This window comes from Pongo pygmaeus, chromosome 15 (genome assembly GCF_028885625.2).
Source record: "Pongo pygmaeus isolate AG05252 chromosome 15, NHGRI_mPonPyg2-v2.0_pri, whole genome shotgun sequence".
In the NCBI taxonomy this organism is placed as follows: domain Eukaryota; kingdom Metazoa; phylum Chordata; class Mammalia; order Primates; family Hominidae; genus Pongo; species Pongo pygmaeus.
The window spans coordinates 90,398,653-90,420,832 of NC_072388.2; the positions used below are offsets into that span (position 1 = coordinate 90,398,653).

At 51.7% G+C, this 22,180-nt stretch overlaps 1 protein-coding gene across 3 annotated transcripts in view; it reads right to left on the reverse strand.

Annotated features, from left to right (window-relative positions):
- The window catches only part of CCDC88C (coiled-coil domain containing 88C), a 145,745-nt gene that overhangs the window by 84,278 nt on the left and 39,287 nt on the right, over positions 1-22,180 (reverse strand). For all 3 annotated transcript variants that reach the window (XM_054448673.2, XM_054448674.2, XM_054448677.2), the window contains exon 4: positions 3,782-3,851. In XM_054448673.2, coding sequence (XP_054304648.2) covers positions 3,782-3,851 — 70 coding nt within the window. The remainder of the gene's footprint in view (positions 1-3,781; positions 3,852-22,180) is intronic.

Genomic DNA, 22,180 nt, shown 5'->3' on the forward strand with positions numbered 1-22,180 from the left:
TCATTGTGTTGGGGAACAGCGGGTGGACCAGATGTTCTGTTGGGATCTGGAATCTGGGAGCTTGTGATGCTATGTGCCCAAAACAGAAAAGTTACCCCAAACTATAAAATGTTATAAATAACAGTACAGTGTCAGCATCCATCAAAAAAAGGGTACAAAGCAAGCCCCTCACACATGAGGGGGATAGATTTAGTTAAAAAACACACACACGCCCCACCCCGGGCAACCATACAAATTAAAAAAACACCAACTTTGTTCTTTATTTAAAAAGAAACGAAAAAAGCTTCACACATCTATTTTTACAATTTAAAACTGAAAATGCTATTTTATAAATACATCTCTCTGCCCCCAGCACTGGTGTCTGCATCTTCCTGCTGGTGGATGTCCCCTGCCAGCCTCCTCTGCTCTCAGAGCACCCTGGGACCCCTGTCAAACCTACTCATCCGTGCACCCAGCTCCCGGTCCCCCAGCCCTGACACATTGCCCTCTGCGTGCAGCCTGCTGAGGCCACCATCTAGCATGTCAGTCAGCGAGGCCCGGGGCCCCCTGAGCCCTCGGTGGTGGGTAGGGTTATTCCCGTCCTTCACTTTCCCAGTGCTCACTGTCCAGTTTCTCCAACTCCACCTTCAGAGCTGGGACCAGCTGATCCATGTGGGCTGATTATATACCATGGGAGCCCCAGGGACATTCAATTCACCTGTCAACAGTCTAAAACCAGCTTCCCCTTAACATTCTAAAAACTGAATTGTGGTTAGGGTTGTACAACTTTGTATATTTATGAAAAAAAATCACTGAATATACACTTACAATGGGTGTATTTCATAGCATGCAAATGATACCTCAATAAAGCTGTTAAAAAAAAATCAGCATCCACATCTTTACAGATGTTTCTGTTTGGCAGCAGACCTGAGATGGGGACCTATGTTCTCTGCCCATGGACAATCTCTGTGGTGTTGGGAGGTGCCTGATGGCAGCGGGGCAGAGAGGGCAGGCTTCCAGATGGTAGTGGAAGGGGAGACACCTGCAGGGATGAGAAGAGGGGGAGCACCAGCAGGAACGTGGGCAAGCTACGCAGGTGACATCGGAGCTAAAGGGGAGGGGTGAGAAAAGGCGGGGAGAAGGATGTCTTTAATATTAGGTTCAACCATATGCCATTTTTATAGGTCAAAAAAGGCTAGATATTGGCAATCGCCTACAGTTAAACCTAACCCTTAGATGTCCATGTGTGACAGATGAAGAGGCTCAGGTTTGGGGGCGGACAGAGCAGCTTTCCAATCAGCCCCTCTGCTTACAGGCCAACTGGTCAAGGGCATGGCACCCAAGCCCTCGGAGCCTCAGTTCTCTCCCTATAAACAGAAATGGGCGCAGCCACACCACAGAAGCACGTTTTCATTCCTTTAAATACAAATTTTAATTAACTAATTAAAGATGGAGTCTTGCCTGTCATCCAGGCTGGAGTGCAGTGGCACAATCACAGCTCACTGCAGCCTCGACCTCCTGGGCTTAAGCAATCCTTCTGCCTCAGCCTCCTAAAGTAGCTAGGACTATGAGTGCGTGTCACCATGCCTGGCTAACTTTTTTATTTTTTGTAGAGCTAGTGTCTCGCCACCACGCTCGGTCTTTCATTCCATTTGTAATGCATGTTCAGTGCTATGCACAGGGTGGGCTTGCTAAGGAGTGGCTGTCCCCCTCTCTTGCTCCTCCGCTGTCTCCAGGGCAGACGGAACAACAGGACTAAGCTACCGCCAACCTCTACAGACATCACTCTCATCTCCTCCCGTAACCAGTCCCAAATAAACTAGCAAGGCGGCAGAGTTCTGCTCAGCAAAACAGGCTCCACTTCCCTGAAGTTACCAGAAATCATGAGAGTCCCCCTGTCCCCGGAGCCCAGGGCTGTGGCCAGCATGGACGGCATCTGGCGTCCCCGCCGTTCCCTGGGGGAGCCATAAAATAAAGCCGGAACACACATGACCCCATGGCAGAGCTGGCAAGGGAGCAGAACCAAAGGCTCCCTGCTACTAACACGTGAAGTAGGGGAGGGCGCTTGCTGCCAGGGGCCACCAGGAGGACCAGGGGTGGCCTCTGCAGGGTCTCCATGTAAAGCGGTGAGTGCCCACAGGCCAGAGCACTGAAGACTATCAGGGTTCCAGGGATGCTCTTCCTTCTGGCTCATGCAGAGAAAAGGCGGACACCTCAGCCAGCTGGAGCCCAGAAAGAGCATCCCCACAGAACAAGGAAGCCGCTGCTCATGTTCTCAGGGCGGTGGCACTAAAAGAAGACTGCTCTCCCACCAGCTTTGTCCTCGCCTGGTTACTCAGTGAACTCTTCTAAAGTCTCAAGGCCACTAGCTACTGTCATACGGACAGGAGAGGGGATGGCCAGGCTGCAGTGAGACCAGGCTGAGGAGACGCCAACAGAGGGAAGCCTGAGTCCCTTTTGGAAATGTCTCTAATGTTTAGGATTCACGGTCTATTACCATCCTACAGGTATGGATTTTCCTGTGTTCCTTGACCCCTCACCTACTCCAGGAGGCCCCAGACCTAAGGTTCCAAAATGATGACAAGGTTTCCATCAGAACAAGGGAAGTCCTAGCCAGCGAGTAAGTCTGTCCCTGGGGCCTGTGACTTCTGTCCACGAGCTATGGGTGCAGGTAAACACACACAGGTGAAAGGGACACAAAGCATCACTCCATTTAATGCACCCAGGAAGTTATCTGACAGGCAGAGATTAAGTTCTGACTTTCTGTAAGATGCCAGGAGGACATTTAATTTGGTCTTTTTCATTTTATAATTAGAGATGAGGTCTCACTATGTTGCCCAGGCTGGTCTTAAACTCTTGGGCTCAAGCAATCCTCCTGCCTCGGCCTCCCAAAGTTTTGGGGTTACAGGAATGAGCCACTGCGCTCGGCCTCATTGAGTCTTTCAAACTCACACTGAGCATCAGAGTCTGCGGGGACCTAGAATCCGTGCCTGCCAGGAGAGGTGAGTCCAGCAGGGAGACATAAGACAGATCAATAAGCTCCGTCACCGAGCATGAATGAAGCCTCACAGGACCCCCGTGAAGACAGATGTCAGTTCTCTAAAGAGATTCTTACTCTCTTGTCTAAGGTACCACACTCCCTGATGGTGTCAGCTGATTCCACACTTACTGAGGAGGTGAGTCCACCAGATGGTATGACTCACATACCTAAACCCAGACTCATCTTCCCAGGAGGAACAAGGCGGTGGCCTTGCCGGCCACTGCACACACATCTGAGCGGTTGGGAGGCTTCATTCTTTTTCTTTTTTTTTTTTTTGAGACAGAGTCTCGCTCTGTTACCCAGGCTGGAGTGCAGTGGCACAATCTCACCTCACTGCAAGCTCCGCCTCCCGAGTTCACACCATTCTCCTGCCTCAGCCTCCTGAGTAGCTGGGACTACAGGCGCCCGCCACCACACCCAGCTAATTTTTTGTATTTTTAGTAGAGATGGGGTTTCACCGTGTTAGCCAGAATGGTCTCGATCTCCTGACCTCATGAACCGCCCGCCTCGGCCTCCCAAAGTGCTGGGATTACAGGCGTGAGCCACCACGCCCGGCCTGGGAGGCTTCATTCTTAAGGAAGAAATGTGCCCTTGGCTGAATGCCTCAGGGTAATGAACCCACTCTTTAAAATCTCACCAAAACGATCACATGTTTTCACTGTGCTGGCCCAAGCTGGCAGCCAGAGCTTGATGGCCAGCAGCTGCCCAACGCCATGGCACTGGCTGGGCACTGCAGGGGAGAAGGGAGCGGCTTTCACTCACCAGACAGTGGATCTCTGCCAATCATCAAAACATTGGGCAAATTCATTACAATCAGCTGCTGGAGAACTTCCTGCAGAAACAAAGGGGGAAAAGATACCATTAAGAACCGGAAACAAAAATAAAGAGGGATTAAGTAAATTACAAGTAATGAAGCCCCCGGATGGGTGCACAGCCATCCCGTGGTGACTACGAAGGTGCTAACAATGACAGCAAGGAGCATGTAAGATGCAAACAAACATGAAAGCCAAAGCCTAACTGTATTTCTGTCTTGATGGTTAGCAAATAAAAAGTATGTCTACAAGAGATTTAATGGGGTTATGAAAAAAGAAAAAGCATATTTAAAAAATAAAATGAAAGCTAAAGTTATGTCTGCATAGGTAGAGAGGCCTTGGAAAAAAAGGCAATAGATGATATGCTAGGACAGCAGTATGATGTTCCTTTTTTAAAAGATACCCTTATTTTTATTGTATGGCTTGTGCAATTAAAAAATAAGGAGGCCAGGCACAGTGGTTAATGCCTGTAGTCTCAACGCTTTGGGTGGCTGAGGCAAGAGGATAGCTTGAGGCCAGGATTTTGAGACCAAGCCTGGCAACATAGCAAGACCCCATCTTCACACACACACACACACACTCTTAAATTAGCCAGGTATAGTGGTATGTGCCTGGGATCCCTGCTACTCGGGAGGCTGAGGTGGAACAATTGCTTGAACCTGGGTGGTCGAGGATACAGTGAGCTATCACACCACTGCACTCCAGCCTGGGGAACAGATGGAGATCCTGTCTCCAAAAAAGAAAATAATAATAAGAAGAAATAAAGATTAAAGAGATGCTACTGAGCCTTTCTAATCTGATGGTTCAGGATCCAGCACTAAGCAGGTCTTTGGTACAAGTTATAAATGAGGAGACTTCTCTCATTTATAGCATGGGCTTCCTAAGCGAGGGATACATCAGAGCTGCCCTGCCCAGCCAGAGGTGGGCCACAGGCGATGAGCTGCCTTCCTGCCCTCACACCAGCAGGCTTGGAGAGAAGGCCCAGGCATCAGCTATCAGTCATGCCCGCTCGTCTGGGTACAGGCTCTCCTCAGCGTGCCGGCTCACAGCCCAGCCTACCACTTACATCCCCCTAAATATTTCTCGGGGCAGATCAGTCTTCTGTGCCTAGATGCACCACGTCGTTCACAAATAAGGAGATTTTAAAATTCCAATTCTGGCGGGGCACGGTGGACACGCTTGTAATCCCAGCACTTTGAGAGGCTGAGGTGGGAGGCTTGAGCCTGGAGTTCAAGACAAGCCTGGGCAACACAGAAAAAACTCGGATCTACAAAAATTAAGAATCAGCTAGGTGTGGCACTGAGGCCTTGTGGTCCCAGCTACCTGGGGGGATTGCTTGAGCCCAGGAGTTCCAGGCTGCAGTGAGCTATGTTGCACAAGTGCACTCCAGCCTGGGTGACAGAGTAAAGCCCTGTCTATAAAAAAAAAAAAAAAATCCAATTTTATGGAAGACAAAAAAGAGGGTGGGTTTCATAACTACTCTAAAAGTGGCCACTATAGAAATTCTTCACCAAGAAAGCTCCTCTTAGGCCTTTAAAAATGTGTTTCTGTTGAGACACAACTAGTTTCGTAAGTCGCTCTATTGCATAACATGCGGAATCTCTATATCCAGTATGCCGCTAACTAGCACTCGAGAAGAAGAGGAGGATAATTACACAACCCACATGGCCTGGGTGCGTATCTCAGACCATCTCTGAGTCAGATTAGAACGGGGGCCGAGGCCGCATGCCGGGAGAGGCCAGCACCTGCAGAGAACATAGAAGATGGTTTTCTCGTCCCTCCTTATTGTCTTTCTATGCTCCTATCTACACTGCAGGAGGGGATGTTAAACCGTGAGGTGTACCCCACTCCTGAACACACCAGCCCCCCTCCACTCAGTGCTGGAAATCATATTTCTCCATTATCCAGGGTCACATGTCACCGTGTCAGCTAATGCTTTCTCAAACATGTCTCAGCTGGCAAATATCTGTACGTGTTGGACAATAGTGTGAGTTGTTTAACAGCCTCAGCCCTCCTTTAGGGCTTGGGAAAAGTCAATGTGAAAAAATTGTCTCTTCAATGCATGAGTTCGCCAAAGGGGTCCAACACCCTCGCCCTACCACCCCCGGCAAAATATACCAGTAAAATCAGTGAAATTTGCTTTCCAGCTAATTTACTCAGTGAAAGGAGAGTGCCCAACGACATGAGCCTGTCCATCACACAGCTCCCTCCCAGCCTCAAGACTACACTCCAGGCTGGGCGCAGAGGCTCACGCCTGTAATCCTAGCACTCTGGGAGGCCAAGGTGGGCGGATCACCTGAGGTCAGGGGTTCAACACCAGCCTGGCCAACATGGTGAAATCCCGTCTCTACTAAAAATACAAAAATTAGCCAGGCCTGGTGACGCATGCCTGTAATGTCAGCTATTTGGGAGGCTGAGGCAGGAGAATTGCTTGAACCCAGGAGGCAAAGGTCGCAGGGAGCCGAGATCACGCCACTGCACTCCAGCCTGGGCAACAGAGCAAGACTCCGTCTCAAAAAAAAGAAAAAAAGAAAAAAAAGACTACACTCCAGTGTTCCAGTCAACCCAAAAAACAAAGGTCATCACCAGCAAACCAGCCACAGTCCCCTTTCCAACTCTTGGCTAGCTTTCTTCTGCCATTTGTCCAAGCTCAGCCCTGTATCAGGGTGAATGTGTTTATAAGCGAGATGCAATATGTGAAATCATCTTGTTTTGTTGTTTTGTTTTTTGAAATAATCTGAAGGTCACTGCAAAAGATGCAAATTGTTATTTTTATGCGAATGTTAATCTAAGCAAAACACTGCTGGAAATATTGCTAGAAAATGTATGTGTTCTCCTTCCAAAACAGGATGTTTAATTTTGTCTAATCAGTACTTTCTAGTTTTCCCACAAGAAACGTGTCATTTCTGCAATTAAGAAATAACGTTTTGCCGGGCGCGGTGGCTCATGCCTGTAATCCCAGCACTTTGGGAGGCCGAGGCGGGCGGATCATGAGGTCAGGAGATCGAGACCATCCTGGCTAACACGGTGAAACCCCGCCTCTACTAAATATACAAAAAATAAGCTGGGCGTGGTGGCGGGTGCCTGTAGTCCCAGCTACTCAGGAGGCTGAGGCAGGAGAATGGCGTGAACCCGGGAGGTGGAGCTTGCAGTGAGCCGAGATTGTGCCACTGCACTCCAGCCTGGGTAACAGAGCGAGACTCCGTCTCAGAAAAAAAAAAAAAAAGAAATAATGTTTTAAGAATAGACAATATCTTTCTGAGTTGTTCCTTTCAAAACACCATGGTTCTCCTAAGATGTAATCCTATGGCCAAAGCTACTCTCAAGCCATTAACTGGTCCTCTTAAAGAACCATCAATCACATTTCCAGCAAAAACTGGCTCAGATGCTAGGGCTGTCCAGCAATATACATAATTGAGACACATTAATTTCAAATTTTCTATTAGCAATCTTTAAAAAAGTAAAAAGAAACAGGTGAAAATATTCAACTTTAATTAAGCCAATATAATCAAAATATAATCATTTCAGCCCATAATTGACATAAAAATGTATTGAGATATTTTACTTTTTTTTTTTTTTTTGTAGAGAGGGGGTTTCACCATGTTGCCCAGGCTAGTGTTGAACTCCTGGACTCAGGCAATCCCCCCACCTCGGCCTCCCAAAGTGCTAGGATCACAGGTGTGAGTCACCTCGCCTGGCCTTTGCATTCTTTTTCCATACAGTCTTTGAAATCAGTGTGTATGTTAGTTACACTTACAGCACATCCCAATTCAGATGCTAAATTTTCACTGGAAATACTTGACTGTTTCCAGATTTCACAAAATCTAGAGTTGAAAAAGTTCATTTGTTGGAGGTATAATATGCTGAGATTAAGAAAAAATAATAAAAAAAATTTTTAAGAAAGAAAAAATAGACTTGTATTCCCAGGTTGTTCCAAACACATTTAAAAGTTTTCCTACAACTGAACTGAGTACCAGTTTTTAAATTTAAATGAACTAAAACAAAAAATTCATTTCCACAGTCAGACTGAGGTATCTCCAGGCCCTGAAGGCCACATGTGACTGGTGGCTACCGGGCCCCAACACCAGACCTTTGCCCTCCCCTGCGGGGAATGTGGTGGGGTGAGGGGCCTCTGGGCTGGCCCTCAGTCTGACAGGGACGTGAGGAGGCTGCTGACGAGGGGACCCTCCCACGTGGCATCAGAACAGAAAGCCGCTCACTTGGAGGCTGCAGCTGATGCTGTCCTGCCAGGGCAACTGGTCACACCCCAGCCAGCCACCTGTGAGGCAGGACCACACCAGGCTGGAGAGTGCAAGCCCAGTGGTGCTCCGGACAGGCCCCCACATTTGCCAGCGAGTCCTCCTTGTGCCACTCTAGCCTTTGTAATGGCAGAAACAAGTGCCAAGGCAGGCTTGAGGGACAAACGACACACACCAGCCTCGCTGAGGCCTCTGTCTTGTCACCGGTCCTTGTGGTCAGATGGACAGGGAAGAAGAGGGTCAGGCTTGGCGCACAGCCCTCCAAGGGAACTCCCTTCCACAGAGCACATGGTGGGGGTGCGGCATCGCAATCCAGGGTAGATTGCACTCCTCCCCACTCCTCCCCACTTCTCCTTTAGGTTTGCTTTCGGATCCTAAAATAAGATTTTGCTTTTCATAAATGACTTGCTTTTCAACTGCATCCTGGAATGACTCCTCGGCCAATTAAATGCTTTAGACAAACAAAAAGAAAAGTCAATGAACAAAGGGTCAGAGGCAGGTGCATTTGTGTTTTGGATACTGCAGGGGCCACTGGAGTCCCTAGGGGTTGGGGGAGAGCAAGGCTGAAAAGCGTTTTGTAATCTCACAAGGGGAGAGGGCCCACCCACCTGACACTACCCTGGCCTCAAATCTAAAATCTAGGCTCTTATCAGTCACCCCATGGGGGAGGGTTGCGGTGGGCCAGGACCCCCTCAGGAAGCATCTGGCACCCTGGCAGGAAGGTGGCAGGGGCAGCAGTTGTGTCTGCACACAGTGTCAACAAGCCTCCATTCCCAGCTCCCGACCCAGATCACAGGAAGCAAACTGAGGGTGGCCCAGAGCATGCTGCATCTCAAGGCCTGTAGCGGTGGCTTTCCAAGGTCACAGGCATAGAGTTCTAAGAACAGAACCAAAGAGAAAGCTGATTCTATTAGAACCTGCTGGGGACAAACATGAATGTACCTGTTGAGAAACCGGGACTGTCCCCAAAGCACAGGACACAGGTGTCCCACTCCAGGCTCCACAGGCGATGAAGCTCTGACGTGGGAGGACAACATCAGATCATAGAGGCGCCTGGTTAGGGAGTGACATCCATGCTGGGTGGTGGGGCCACTGCAAACAAGACCAGCGTCCAGACCAATGGTCTGACGCTAAGCACTTGTCACTGCTGGCTCCAGGAGGCCACAGGCACCCTATGGTCCCCTCCAGCCTAAGTGCTCTCCTCCTCTCCTCCAACTCCCTCACCCCTCACCCCTCCCAGGCAGGGTTCACTTTGCTGGGGCTTCTGCCCTCCTGAGAGGCAGAAGGACAGAATGAGTGGCAGGCAGGTGTCTGGAGCCCGTGAAGCAGGTAGGGACCAGGACGGGAAGGGACTGGGATGGGAAGGACCCAAGGAAAGGGGCCTGAGCGCCTCCCTTCTCCACCTATGATGGCCCCTCACGCCCCACACGATCCTGTATGGCTTCTGGGGCTTGTAGATGAGGTTCATTTTCTGTTTTGTCCAGTTGAGGCCATTAAACTGTTAGGGGGACAGGCCGCCTCATTCCTTTTCAGCCAGTCTCTGTCTGGGACTTAGAAATAGTGCATCCACTCAGCCATGTTCCTCATGGGCTCAATGTCTTGGAGGCCCTGAACTGAGCCTGTGCTTTCTTTTGGGACCTCCTCCCTTAGTTTGGCAACAAGGTACTCAGCTCAAGTACCTTAAATGACATCCTTAGCCCCACTCTGAGAACAAGTATGTAGACCCCAACTCTGAGTCAACCATCTACTATGCAATCTGTCAACCACAGACTATTAAAGGCCCTAAACCTCCCCAAAACTTCAAACGGAAGCATGAAAGAGGTGTGAGATTAGAGAACAGTACTCTAACAGTCTTGCTGCAAACTAACGCAGGGGAACGGTTCAGGACGCTATGGCCACTCATCCCATTTAGGAAGGCAGCAAAGAGTGCTCAAAGATGTAAAAAGATACATAATTGTATGTACAGTAGGAAATGGATGTTGAAAAAAGAAAACAAAACCTCAAAGGAAATATATTACACTAAAATGACAGAATTTTCTTTATTAGAGTGATTAGGACAAGAGCAAGTTTCCCCAACATTTTCTAAATATTCTGTAAAGGTTCTCACAGAGACCGTATAGTCAGAGGCATCTATTTACTAGGTATTTCAGCTGTGAACATGACAGACCCACTTAAAAAATACACACACACACACACACACACACACACACACACACAGGGCTGGGCATGATGGCTCACGCCTGTAATCCCAGCACTTTGGGAGGCCGAGGCAGGTGGGTCACCTGAGGTCAGGAGTTCAAGACCAGCCTGGCCAACATGGCAAAGCCCCACCTCTACTAAAAATACAAAAACTAGCCAGGCACAGTGGCATGCGCCTGTAATCCCAGCTACTTGGGAGGCTGAGGCAGGAGAATTGCTTGAACCCGGGACGCAGAGATTGCAGCGAGCCGAGATTGCACCACTGCCCTCCAGCCTCGGCAACAGAGCGAGACGGTCTTAAAAAAAAATAAAAATAAAAAAAAAAAAACAAGAAACAAACAAAAAAAACATGTATCTGTATCTATATCTATATATCTATATCCACTCTTTCCTCTGAGACAATTCACCAACTATCCAAGATGAGGAATGAAAGTAGATTGCCATTTTAAATAACAGCCACGAAAAGCAAGCTGCACCTTCAAGCATCTTCTCATCAGGAGAAGCAAAGCCTCTTGATTGGGAAGAACGGATGGGAGCCAGGAGCACCCAAGGGGTCTGTAACCAGTGAAGGGGGACAGGGTCCTGGGCGAAAGGCTGACTCTCAGGGTACAAGCCCTGTGAAGACGGAGCCTCGGAGGTCCCAGAAAAGGCCCACTCAACACCTGAGGCAAAGTAAGGGCCTCCTGAAAAGACTTAACATCCTGCCAGGGCCATCTCAACCTCTGTGCCTGCTCCAACAAAAAGGTTATTTTCTCCGCAGGTGGGAGAAACATTACAGTCCTGGGAAAGATGCAGGTGGAAACACCGTTCTGTGCATGTGGCAGAGGTTAGCTTCAGTATCCACTGAAAACACTAGGACGGTTGGACCAAGAACAATGATTTCACGAAGAAATGGGAAGAATTATTTTTCTCCTTCTAAGTAAAACTGAATCTCGCAGCTTGATATTTTACCAAGAAGGAAGAATAAACACTGCCGAAAGCCAAGCGTTTAGGCCCAGGAGATGCCCCCCATGTGGCTATGAATGGGAGCTGCTAATGCAGAATAAAAGAGAGGGAAATCCCAGAAAAGTTAAGACGAACGCCCGGCACAGGCATCCAGGATGAAGGTGACGCTCACGGTTGCCAAGGAGACCAAAATGGTCCAAACAGCAAAGAGAGCCTTCCACACAGCCAAAGCAAAACCACAAAGAATGCCACTGTTGACCCACACACGCTAACAGTCAAGACTGAAACAGCGGAAGCATGAGTGACGTTGGCTTCGCAGGTGCACCCAGCACACCTCTAGACACCGTCTTCTCTGGTGCCCAAAGCCAGGGCATTTTCTACACCTTTAGGTCTGGTCTGGGGTTCAGATATTCAGAAGACACGCACTGTGTACACCTTGCAGCGAGCTGAGAACTCTCGGCCTGTCTGGGAGGGAGGTAGACAGTGGCAGCACAGCACAGGGAGTACTGCCAAACTGCCCAGGCAAGTCTGGGAAGGCTTCCCAGAGGAGGCAGCTTCTGAGCTGGGCTGTAGAGAATGCTTAAGAGTCTGACATGTGAGGGACAGAGCCAGGAAATGTATTAACTGCTAAGTGTCGGCAGCAAGTCAACCCTTCGGTTACCCTAAGCATCAAACTGAACTATCTACATTCTCTGCGCTTCCCACGAGGGTGCCCTTCCTCCCACAGCCCCATCACCACCAGATTACCACCTGCCAGACCCTACTTGCCCTCCAAAGCTCAGCTAAAACGCCCCCTCCTCTAGGCAGCCACCTGATGCCTGATGATTTTTTTCTCCCCCGAACTCCTAATGCTTCATCAGCCCCCTTCTGTAGCACTTTCTACACTGTGCCATGTCAATCAACTCCCCACTCCAAAGTGGCAAAAAGCTGCTAATAGTGACAGTTGGGAAAATTAAATCAGAAAATATTCCTCAAAATATATATTGAGTACCCAGTTTTTAAAAACCTCTTTTGTGGAGGAGGTGTCTTCTCTGTCTCTTCCATGTTGACAAGGGAACCAAGATCTGAAAACCGACTGTTCTGCTCTATCACTGCAATGAGGGTGGTTTCTCTGCTAATTCCCGTGCCTTGAAACCTGGAAAATCTGACACCATATTCCTTAAGATTCACAGCCTGTAGCTGTTAACAAAAGTTAAAAACATTTCAGAGTGGGAAAAAAAGCTTCGAATTTGTTTTAGAATTTTCCATTAGAACTTGTATAAGTGGAAGATTGAATATAGATTTTTAAAAACATTCCAAAGTGAACTGGTAATGCTGGCTTGAATAGACCATGCTTTCAAACTGTAAAATCCCAAATGCAATAGTTTTATGAGCAAACTAAGCAAAACTAAATTAATTTTAAATTCCTAAACTACAGAAGTGACTTCAGACAGGAAAGGCCCCGCACGTATTCCAGTGTTCCCAATGTCTAGTCCAGTGCTCTAGGAGGGGTGTCGAAACCCTGCATCGATTTAACACTTCCAGAAACGGCATGGTGCTGGCTGTGCTTCAGGCAGGCGGGATGCTTTTTGAGGGCCCCCAAGAGAACCCTGTAGTCAGGAGGGATATTCCACAGATCTCCTTTGCAGGTGTTGGAACGTCCACGCTCATGCCACTGATTAACTCTCCGCAGGACACATCTCACAACCTCTTCCTGGATTTGGCCAGAAGCAGCCCCTGAATGCATCGCAACAACTTGATGGCCAAAACAAAAGCCACCTGACGACCTGGCACTGGCAACCAGCCAACCTCAGGCTCTGTTAGCAGAAACACCAGACAGTGAAGAGGTTCCATCTCCTTTCTCCTCCTTCCTCCCTGACATTCATGAGAGGTGGCCAGGACAAGAATTATGAGCATTTCCAGTGGGAGGGAACAGCCGCAGCACAATGTCGCTGATTGTTTGCCAGCAGGGCCCGGAGCAAGACCAGGGTTGGAACCTCAGGCCTGGAGAGCTTCCCTCATAGACACCGTCTTCATCACCTGATGCCCGAAGCCAGGGCACTTTCTACAGCACAGGCCCGCCCCAAACCTTCAATAACAACTCACGACACAGCCTGTGGCCCAACCCCAGCCAATCACACCCGCCACGGTGTCACCCCATTGGAGGGCAACAGGGACTTGACCCCAAAACCAACACTGTCTGGGCTGGGCTGCTAACTACAGCTGGAGTACAATTTTCTTTTTCTTTTCTTTCTTATTTTTTGAGATGGAGTCTTGTTCTGTCACCCAGGCTAGAGTGCAATGGCGCAATCTCGGCTCACTGCAACCTCCACCTCCTGGGTTCAAGCAATTCTCCTGCCTCAGCTTCCCAAGTAGCTGGGATTACAGGCGCCTGCCGTCATGTCCGGCTGATTTTTGTATTTTTGTAGAGACGGGGTTTCATCATGTTGGCCAGGCTGGTCTTGAACTCCTGACCTCAGGTGATCCACCCGCCTCAGCCTCCCAAAGTGCTGGGATCACAGGTGTGAGCCACCGCGCCCGGCCAATTTTCTTATTTTTTATTCATTATTATTTTTCTTTTTTTTAACCTCTGGAACACAGCACATTTTCTAACATAGCCACTGAGAGGAAAACCCAAGCAGTGGTTTGTCCTCGCTGCCTGCACAAAGCCCGGGCCCACATGCTTGTAACTCCATCTGCACAAGAGGCTCTCCTCTCCAGGGCGGGGAGTCCTGGCAAAACGAGTGGCAATGAAGTGCTTTTATGTTACGAGGCTGTCATGTAAAGCTGCTGATAGATTCAATCCATCTGTTCCACCTCATTTCGATTAATCCTGGGATCCCTAGGGCCTGAAACCAACTGCAATCTGCACAAGCCCAGGAGCGCCGGCTCCCCTAACAAGGCCACCCGTGTCTCCATACCCAGCGACCAACTCGGCCCGGCCAAGGCCACCATGTCACCAGAAAACCCCCTCCCACGGAACACTTCCTAACTGCCTGTCCTCGTGGCCGCGTTCACAGAAACAAACAGAAGTCCGTTCTTTGTTCACAGAAAGGAAAACAAATATTTCCTTTGAGCTGACCCAGGAGGAGGAGAACCGCTGGGAAGGAGCACCTAGAAACTCAAACACTACCGTGTGAGGGCAGAGCCACTAACTCCTGCCTCTGCCTGTAACCTACTGTGTGGCCTCAGGCAAGTCACAGTCCCTCTCTGAGCCACACCCTCATCTGTACCAGGATCAGGACTCCACAGTCTCTAAAGGACTTCAGTCTCCTTCAGAAGGGGGAAGGGAGGGGCTGGAAAAAGAGACGCTGCTGGCAAGAGAGGCACAGCACATCTTTATGGCGTTAACTCGGCTGCCAGCTCTCACCAGCAGGCAAGTGCCCACGCGTCCAGAAGAACTCAGGGAACCCGGCAGGGAGGGAACCAGAGGATGTTTCAAGTACCCCCAGGAGCTCCTGCCACCTTCCCTTTAGGGCTGTGTGATGCCCTGGATTGCTCTGTGGGCCGACTTGTCTTATCTGATGCCAGGAAGGGCCTGTTCTGAGCCCGAGCCAAAGAAGGGGGCGGGGGGCAGCCCCAGAAACACGGGCAGAACACGGCATTCGACTCCTTGGAAGAGAACCTTTGCCCATAAACGGTAGTTCAGGAATCATTTTACAAGAGGAATGCAAGCCGGGTCTCTGCATCGGGCTTTAGGAATGACCTGCTGCAGTGATGCCTCAGCAACCACAGGTGTGGATGGTAGGGGAGGGGAAGGCGGGTCAGCAGGTGGACACATCCGTGCATACAGACCCCAACAGCAGAGGGATGCTGAGAATCTGCATTTTAAAACCAAAAGAACCATCAAGATTATCCATAGAGTCAGGAAACTGAGGCCCGGAGCAAAAAATGACAGAGGCGTAGCCCCACATTCGGGTCTGGAAACCCAGGTCTCCTTGGACTCTGCCCTAGGGCTCCTTATGCCACACCAGGAAGCTTGTATCCACTCAGTGGTGTCTGCTGAGTGCATGCCATGCCCTAAGGTGTGTGTTTGGGGTGAGGCAGAAGGACTTCAAGGATTAGGCTAGGGATGGAGAGCAGGGCCCTGTCCCCACAGGACAGCATCTGCAGCAGTTCTGGGCTGCCCTGTCCTCTGTCCCTAAGTCCACCCCTCCTGGCTAAAATGACAGCATCGGTGCTCCAGTGCTTGGAGTTGATATAAGGGCCCTGATTTTATGGCTGTGAGGGATCGTATGACTGTGACTTCGTGGTGGTAGAGTCCTTTTTTGTTTTAAGCTTCTTGGCAAAGTCAGTATTTTTGCTGATGGCTGGAAAAGTCAGTAGTTCTGCTGATGGATAAGTAAGAAAGGGGCAGAGAAAGTGTGGCCAGAGGCAACTACGGTATGCATGCAGGGTGGGCTGGGACAGGCATGACCCCCCCCAGCCAGAGTGAGTGTAGCCGTCCCATGGGAGGAGCTATGTGCTGTCCAGGCCCAGCCGGCCTCACCCCGCCGGTGGCAGAAGTACAGAGGCCGGCGGTGGCAGGAGTACAGCACAGACCAAGACCACAGTCTTGGTCCCGAGGAGCCTGTGGAGTCACAGACTGGGACCAAGACTGCCTCCCGCACCCTCCAGTCAGAGGTGGCTCTAGCTGATTTCCTGGGCGGGCACCTATCTGTCCTGGGCATACCCTCCCCAGCTCAGCAGAAGCAAGGCCTTCCTCGTCCCAGCAAGTAGCTGGGCTGGGGGAACGTGGCGCCTGCCCACACAGTGTCCCATGTCCCACTCCACCGCTCACCCACCCAGGCCCACAGGCACCTATGCCAGGGCAGGGCTGGGGCCACGCCACACCCTGGCAGCCCTCACCCGGTGGCCTGACAATGCCGCTGCACTCCTAGGCACAAGTTGGAGCGGGATGGTGGAGGGCACCTAGGAGCCTCCAGCAGTAGATGGCAGCCCAGACCACCCCAGCCTGCCGGGTGGGAAAGGCAGGCAGTGGGGGCAGCCAGCCCCCAACCCCATGCCCCAACCTGAGCCCAGGCCTCAGGGCACGAGCACCACAGCACAAGAGGCACCAGCATTCCCGAGTGACCAGGCCTCCTTGTCCAGTGTCCCAGGGCAGGCATCTGGAGGGCAGGGAGAGCTCCTTGAGGAAGGGCAGCCATTCCCTCTCTCATTTATGCCACATTTCCCGGGCACCTGCTGGGTGTCTGATGGCATGCCAGTTGGGAGGTGGAGGGTATGAAGCCAAGACTGCTGCCCTCAGAGCCAGGAAACAAAGACAAGGAGGACAAAGCCTGTGGGATGGCGGACAGTGAGGGGCCCAGGGTGTTTGCTACAGGGCCAGGTCCTGTCCTGGGGAGCTCACAGCCTGATCCCACCAGCAAATCCCACCAGCAAGTCTGGCACCCTAACAGAGGGATGGCAGGCACCTGAACTAGGGGACTGGGAGCAGAGGAGAGCGGGGAATCCAGAAAAGCTCCAAGGAGGAGGTGGCTGGAAGCTGAAATGGGAAAGAACGAGGAGCAGGTGCCATCCAGGTAGATGGCAGTGGTGGCGGGGGGCGTGTGTTAGTTCAAGGAGGGCTAGGAATAAAGGAAAAGGAAGACACAGAAGGTGCCCCCACCTTGTGTCTCCGGCTACAGTCCCACGATGAAGGACAATTGAGAACCAGATGTGCACGGAACCACCGTTCAGGGAGTCTAGACCCAGCCCCGTCTGCACGTATCTAAACAGTGACAGCAGCAGCTTTGGAGTCCCCTCTGCCAGCTCCACCACCACGTTACTGCTGGGCCTCAGCATCAACCCCTGCCAGGTGGCCAGGCAGGCAGGCATCACTTAACCTAGTGACAATCAAGCCTGTGCCTGGCATGAAATCAGGCCCCCAGAGGTGCTGGCTGAACCTGAGGCCTTTCCTACACCGTCAGGTTTTGCTGGGCACTATGCTCTCAACATGCTCAGGGGCGACACACCGTCCTCCCTCCTGCTTCAACACAGGGCAGCTCTGCAGGGGGCAAACACAGGAAGCCACAGTCACCACAGTGAGCCCATAAAGGAAGATGGTCCCAGCTACCTGTGTGTGTGAGGAGTGGGGTCCATTCTAGAGATCCCCAGGAACACACAAACCCTCCCCAGCCCCCGGGCTCAGGACCAAGGAGGAAGAACTGAGCCAGGACATCTGCTGGGGCCACCTTCTCTCTTCTCCCTCTGGCCTCAGGAGGGCCAAGAAAAACACACACAATACTGGTGGTCTATGGTGGTCTGGACTCACAAGCGCTGGCTTGGACGCTACGCTAAGAACATTAGGGGCAGGTCTGGCCCCGGGAGCAAGTGTGCCATGGTTCATCAGTGACATCTGCCTGGGGCCAAGCAGAACTTGTGCTGGGCAAATGGCAAAGGATGAAGAGAAGGAGAAATTCTACACACACGGGAACCAAGACTCTCCAGTGTGGATAATTAAGACTGTAATTACCCCTCCTTAGCCCCCATTCGCCCCTCCAAAAAAGCTTTCTGGAGGAAACAGACAGTAGAGCAGACATTTCATGCAAACTGGTCACTTTTCGTTACAGGAGTTTACAGTAAAAGATCAGACTTCATCTAGAGAGCAAGAAACTCTCTATTCTATCACCAAGAATGTATTCTATAGCAGGAAACTGGGGGAGGGCACATCGGGACACAGTTGAAAAGCCGGGGAGGGGGAAGGTTCAGAAACGACAAGTTTCTAATGACTAATATCTCGGCAGGAAGTGAAAATCTCAAAAGATGTTATCGACTTTGCAGCAGCTGTCCAAGTTCGGGGGTGGGCAGGGGTTGGAGGTGACCTGGCAGCCCAGCCGGTCCCCTGCCCACCCGCACTGACAAAATCCTCTCTGTCCAGCAACACTTGCCTCCAATGCCTTCCTCAAACCCCTCCGCCGGCAATGATCACTTCCTCAGCAATCAGTGCTCCCGGGCCCCTCTCTCGTGTCCCCGCCTGAGTCCCACACAGGGAACTGAGATCCTCAGGGTCCTCGGGGCAGATGCTGGAACATGCTCACCTCTGAATCCCCCCAGGGCTCTGCACAGTGTGGCCCACAGCAGATGCCTGCCAGCTGCTGGTAAATGGAACTGGCTGCGGGGAGGAAGGCCCTGGTGAGAACAGAGGCTTTGGGACCGCCAACTAAATGCACCCTCCCCCATCTACAGTGTAAAGAACACTTTATTTCGAACAGCAATAAATCAGCATGCTGCATAAACCAGGAGCTTGGCTAGACACACTGTGTCTATTACCTCTCATCCTAACCCTGGCAGGCAGTAGCAGGGCTAAGCCCACCAGGTATCTGCTAATGCAAGGTCCACTTGATCAACAGGTATTTTTGATTGCTTGGGATATTGGAGTAAATGAGAGGGCTAAAGAGGTAAATATATGTCACGTGTGTGTTAAGAAGCAAAATAAAGGAACATAGGAGGAAGTGACAGAAAACATAGCTCTTACAGACAGGTGGTCAAAGAGGGCCCTCGATGAATCGTCAGCTGAGCAAAACGCGAGTGTAGGGAGGGTGTGAGCCAGGCGGACAGGTGGAACTGGAGAATCCCAGGCAGAGGGAACAGCCAGAGGCAAGGGGTTGCAGCCAGGACAGGCTGTGCAGTCCTGCTGGGCACAGAGCCTGGGGTGGCCCAGCTGACCTTTGAGGCCATTCCAACAGTCTGGCAGTGTCTGCAGTGGTCTCTGCGGTCAGGCTCATTCCGAAGCCTCAGGAGGCACAAGGAGCTCTCACACAAGTAACTCACTGTGATCCCAGGGGTAGTTTAAGCATGGGTCCTAGGCACAGATGACTGGTAGTGGTTACCTAGAGTTCTGTGTTGAGAAGGATTCTGAGGGCAGATCTGGGCTCAGAGACAAAGAGGGCCAACATTGGTCAATGGTGCCTGTCAGAGCCAGCAATGAAGATGTGGTGACACTCCCTTATAGAGCCCAATGGGACAGGCGCTGTAACACGTATGTGGTATACAACATGCCGAGGGGATGTGGGCAAAACACCAGGAACTCTCTCCACTAGTTACGAAGCTACGGACTAAACGTCCTCTGCTAAACCAGCCTTACCCTTTGAGTCTCCTTCCTGGGCTGTGGGCTCCTGAGGGTGGCGATCTAGATGGTCTCGCTCCCCAGGGCTCTCCCAGGGCCTGGCACACAGCAGGGCTCAGCCATCATTTGCCAAACGAGCTAATGAAGGGCCACAGGCCCCAGGGTTAGCATGCGGGTGTGTGTGTGTGTGTGTGTGTGTGTGTGTGTGTGTGCGTGTGCGCGTGCATGTGGGAGAGAGAGAGACAGGCTGTGTGAACAGCCTGAATCTAAAGGACTGGTACAGAAACAATGCCCTTCAATTAGACCAACTGGACCCCTGCTGTGTGAGGCTCCGAACTGAGGACTCCAAAAAAAATCAAATCAAATCAAATGAAGCTTTTTCTAAACTTCCTTTTTCCTTTAAGTAGGGAAGCTTTTCTTCAGATGCGAGTGAGGTGGGGAAGAGGGGGGTGGGCAGTGGAATCAAAGAGCGTTCTCGGGGAAGTAGGGAAGGGCAGGCGCACAGACCCGCCCCGGCACCTGCTCACGAGGCAGACCAGCTGCTCTGGCTTCACCGCAGGGCCAGCCGAGAGCCCACACTTCAGGCAAATAAAAGCACCCTCACCAGCTGTTCCCATGCCCAAGCCAAGCAGGATGGAAGTCTGTGCCAGCGCTGCCTCGGCAGCAAGTGGACTCTTCCAGCCCAAGCCACGAGATGAGGGGAGACTCAACCCTGTCCGTGCCCGGAGCACCTTCCCTGTGCGAGGCTCCTCAGGACGAGTTGGGGGCAAATGTCTCCTTCTGATCTGACCCTTTCCAGCTGGCATGCAACTTCTTGCATTCAATGGGGCAGGTGCCGTAACTGTGCCCATTTTACAGAGGAATAAACTGAGATACAGAGAGTAAGGATGTGCCCTGGGGTCACATGACTAGAAGTGGCGAGGCTGGGGCTGGAAACGTAGACCTTCCAGCCCCGTGAGTTCACAGGAGAAGAGGCTTGAACCCAGTCAGCCAACAGCCAGCAGCCCAAACGTATCTGCAGAGGAGACCTGAGGAACTGGGAGGTGCAGAGCACCCTTTAGGCTGTGGCGGCCAGGAAAGGCCACACTTGTCACTCCCACTGCTGCCCCCAGGACAGGGTGACAATCACAGGCCAGGCTTCTCTCCTGTGAGCTCAGTGCCTCCTGAAACACCCAGCTGCTCCTCGCAGGGCGTATGCATGTCTGGCTGGTGGTGGGGGCGCTGTCCGCTCCTGCTCCCCGACCTTGGTCGCCATCTTCTGTGCTTTGCACACTCATGACTGCCTCGATTTTATATCCACTCATGTGTTCATTCACTCACCCAACAAGCGTTTACTGAGCCCCCATCCCCTCAAGGCATGTGCTAGGAGCCAGGGCGTGATGGTGAATGGAAGCAGATAGGACCCCCGCCCCCCCAGGGACCATAGTCAAGGTCAAGGTAGCGAGGGGCTTTTATCCACCGCTGTCTCTGGAGAGCCCGCAGGTGGGAACACAGCCCTGGTGCGGCACAGGGAGGCTCTAAACAAACATTTCCTGCATGAACGCAGAGGTGAGAAGGAATGCCGGGAAGCCTGCAGCTGGGCATCCTGAGACCCACCTGGCAGCAGAGGCAGAGAGCAGAGATGCGGAAGAGTGGCTGGTGCTGTCTGTGGGGAGGCCCAGGAGTCCCCTGGATGGTGCCCTCCCACAGGGGCCATGCACCCCCAGGTAAGCCCAGTGTTGGCTCAGTCCCCAGCTGGCTGCCCACGACACCCAGGCCTGCCGAGGTAGGAAAGGATGTCTGTCCCTCAGTCACACTGCCGAGCCCCTGAGGTTAATATCCCAAAGTGACTGCCACAGCCCCGGCCACCCAGACCTGGGAAAGCGGGGCTGGCCCCAGGACATCGTGAAGAACTGCTCCAGGTGGGCAGACTGGCCACTCCACACCCACCTGAGCAACGCTGCCCCCCCCTCCCGCCCACTATCACAAAGTGGCTCCCACCCTGAGTCCACTGAGACACTTGTCTTGAAGAAAGGAGAAAAAATAAAGAGAAACCGAAGCCATGAAAAAGCACCCTCACCTGAACAAACAAGCTCATCCCACCTCAGACTGTCTGCCCTGAGCTTTTCTCAGGAGGAGGGGGTGGCAGTGGCCACTGAGGGCTGGCAGCATCAGTTGCCAGGGACAGGGCATGGGTGTCACGGGAGCCCTTCAACCTATTCCTGTGTGGCAGGCTGAGAAATGAGCTTACTCTTCCATAGCGGAGCTCCCAGCCCGAGGCCTGCCGTGAAGATGACAGACAGTTCACGCGCATGAGAGCCGGAGTGATGGTGCTGAATGGCTGACGATCTATGCCACTTAGCTCTGATGTCGGCAAGCGTGGTTATTCACTCCCTTAACCAGCAAGCAAGTGGAGTTCAGGGGGTTAAGCGATGCACCCCGGTCACCCGAGCATGGGACGCATCGTGAGACTCATCATCAGTTCTTGAGAGTCCAGATCTCTTGCTAAATGCAGATGGTCCCCCTCAGTGCCACTTCAAGGTTCTGACTTTTTTAACCCACAGGATTCACAGTATAATCATTATGTACCCAGAAGTGCTAAGAACCGTGGTGGGGAGGGTTACAAGATGCACCCCTGAGAATTATGTTCATCTGTGAGTAACAAAGACCTTAAAAATTGTGACTTACACAAGATTGAAGTTTCTCAGGAGGCAGCCCAAAGCTGCTATACGAGCCCCCCAGTGCCGGGTGTCAGGGACCAGTCTCTGTCTGGTTGCCCCTCTGTGGGGACTGGACCTCCAGCCATTACACTGCAGTGCGTGCAGCAGGGAGGAGGAAGGGGGAAGGGAGGCGCGCTGCCTCCTCCTTCTAGGAAGGCTTCCCAGGAGCACGTGACGCTGCTCCATACATGCCATGCAGCCACATGGCCGTGCCTAGCTGA